The 2,494-nt window shown below is 56.6% G+C and overlaps 1 protein-coding gene across 1 annotated transcript in view; it reads left to right on the forward strand.

Annotated features, from left to right (window-relative positions):
* Positions 1-2,494, forward strand: part of DPF2 (double PHD fingers 2) — a 12,198-nt gene that overhangs the window by 3,694 nt on the left and 6,010 nt on the right. The window contains exons 5-7 of the mRNA XM_019470540.1: positions 655-747; positions 1,316-1,394; positions 2,309-2,350. Coding sequence (XP_019326085.1) covers positions 655-747; positions 1,316-1,394; positions 2,309-2,350 — 214 coding nt within the window. The remainder of the gene's footprint in view (positions 1-654; positions 748-1,315; positions 1,395-2,308; positions 2,351-2,494) is intronic.

A 2,494-nucleotide genomic window follows, 5' to 3' on the forward strand; every position in this document is an offset into this window, starting at 1 on the left:
CCTGATCCGTGGGGTGGAAAAGCCGTGGCTTAGCGGATCGCAGGCCGGCTCGGTACGGATTAGCCCCCGGTTCAGCCTGGAGGGGACGTCCTGCACCACCGAAGCCTTTCTCCTGTTGCGGTTCTTGCGAGGCGAGTTGGTTTTCTTTAGACCACTTCGTTAGCCGACCGCTCTGACGATAGGCCGTATCCCGCAGGCTTCCGCTTCACCTCCTTACCCGCCAACGGCTGCAGTTTAATAGATCCCCCCCCCCAAATAAGCACAGAGCAGAGCAAGGCGTGCGATACTGCGGTGTAGTTTTTCTAAAACAAAAAAAACCCGTATTTTGCCCTTCCTGGGCTTTTCTAAGCCTGGGCTTTTTCCAAACCTCGTCTCTTTTTGCCTTTTCCTTGATGGCTTTTTTTTTTCCAAGCGTCTTCACGCCGTGTTGGGCCCTTCTGTGACTTTTGGGGGGGATAAAATGTACCAGATCCCTTCTCCCTCCCCAAAAATTTCACATCCGTTCTCCTCCTTCAGTATTACGGGTTCGAAATGGATTCGGCTGCCGACGGGTGACCCGCGGCCGCGCTGACGTATCTCGCTCCCCGATTTTTTTCCCCCTTTTCCCTCGATCCGTGCCGAGGTTTTGTCTGCAATAACCCCTTTCTTCCCTAGCGGATTCTTGAGCCGGATGACTTCCTGGACGATTTGGATGACGAAGACTACGAAGAAGATACGCCCAAGCGGAGAGGGAAGGGGAAAGCCAAGGTGAGGGCAGCCGGGTGGGTCTGGCTGGGTCCCGGCGTTGTTTTGGTGGCCATTCCCGGCAAATTCGAGACGTTGCCGGTGCCGAAACAGCCCCCGACGCCTGCCGGGGGCGTCGACCGTGTCCGCGTTGAACCTCACGGTGGGGAAAACTCGGGCGTGCTTGACCTGGTGGGCAGGACGAGCAGAAAACACACCCCGGGGGCTTGAGTAACTCATGTTCGTTAGCCACTAACGAACGTTAGTCACCCCAAACCACCTACCGCGCGAGAGAGACTGCGTGGCGAGAGGATGGCAGAGAGACCTCGCGTGGATCTGCCCCTTCCCAAAGCGGGAAAGACCCGCTGAGGATCCCGAGGGATTTGGGTCATCCGTCGATGCCTTCCGCCCCACGCAGCGGTCCTCGCTGCTCGCATCCGACAGCCATTTCGGGCTGTACCCACTACGTGGCAGTGTTGGATCGCGCTTTTCTCCGACGCCGGATCACCGGTGTTGTCCTCCCCACCACCCAGGAGCCTTCTGGGCCACAATTTTGCCTAAACCTTGGCTTTTTCCCCTTGTTTTTTCCCAGGGCAAAGGTGTCGGAGGGGCTCGCAAGAAACTGGACGCGGCTATATTAGAAGACCGGGATAAACCCTACGCTTGTGACAGTGAGTACTAAAAACCTCTCCTCGCCGCTTAAGGGCCCGGGAGCGGAGCCAGGCTGCGTTGCTTTTGGGATCCATCGTTTTTTCCGCTGGGATTTGGGTTTTAAACCTCAAAAAGGTAGATTTACGCATCCGGGGGAGGGTGTTTTTGAACCCCTCGGACTCTCAGCCCTCCTCCGACGGTCGAAGATGGCTGGAGTTTTCCCACCGGGAACGCGGTCCTCTCGCCCCGAGCGAAGGGCTCTGCAGCCACCCGGTACGTAGAAATGAGGATAAAACCTCTCCCGGTCTTGCAAACGGCCCCCCGCAAAGGTTGAAAAGAGCCCCCCCATTTTCTCAGCCGGCTTTCGAGTTGGATCTGTGTCCGTCAGGCTGGTTTTGAAGCCGGCCGTAGTCGTTCCCTCCCCGCCCCCCTCCGCCCCGACCCTCGCGCTATCGTGCCTCGTTAAAGCCACTTAATGAGTTTGTAGCGGTGAAAACGCAACGCCGTGCGCTGGTCCTGGCTCTGGCTAAAAACTTCCTCAGCTCTAGGGGGCGGGGGATTTTATTTCCGAGGCCGTACCTTGCTGGCCCGCTCCTCTGCGAGCCCAGGGTTGCCGCTGCTTCCTCCTCACCTCCCTCCTCCTCCTCAAGCTGGGGAAGGGGCGGGGGGGTGTGGTGGGGGTGAAGCAATTTAACAGGGCAAACGGAGCAAAAAAGGGCAAGCGAGGCTTTGAAATTACCTTTCTCTCTTCTTCCTCCTGTCCTGCGAGAGCTGACACTAGCTTCTTCCAAAAAAAACCCACCCCGAACCCCGAGTAGTTGTGTTTTTCCCCCCCTTTTTTCTTGTTTTAAGAGTCCGTCTGTCGCTTGGCACGGGTGCGTGTGCGTGACCTGGTGTGTGTGTGTTTTCTCACGACTCTCTTTCTGTGTTTCAGATAGTTACAAACAAAAGCATACCTTGAAACCTCCCGATCGAGGTAGTCCACTCTCTGTCTGCTTTTTTTATTTCCTTCCTGCCTTTCTTCTCCTGAAATGTTAGGGTTTTGGTGGTTTTTTTTTTTTTCACCAAACCTCGCTGGAGCCTGCGGGGAAAAGGCCGGGGCCGGGGGCGGGGGGGACGC

This window comes from Aptenodytes forsteri, unplaced genomic scaffold, assembly GCF_000699145.1.
Source record: "Aptenodytes forsteri isolate BGI_AS27 unplaced genomic scaffold, ASM69914v1 Scaffold634, whole genome shotgun sequence".
NCBI classification, from domain to species: domain Eukaryota; kingdom Metazoa; phylum Chordata; class Aves; order Sphenisciformes; family Spheniscidae; genus Aptenodytes; species Aptenodytes forsteri.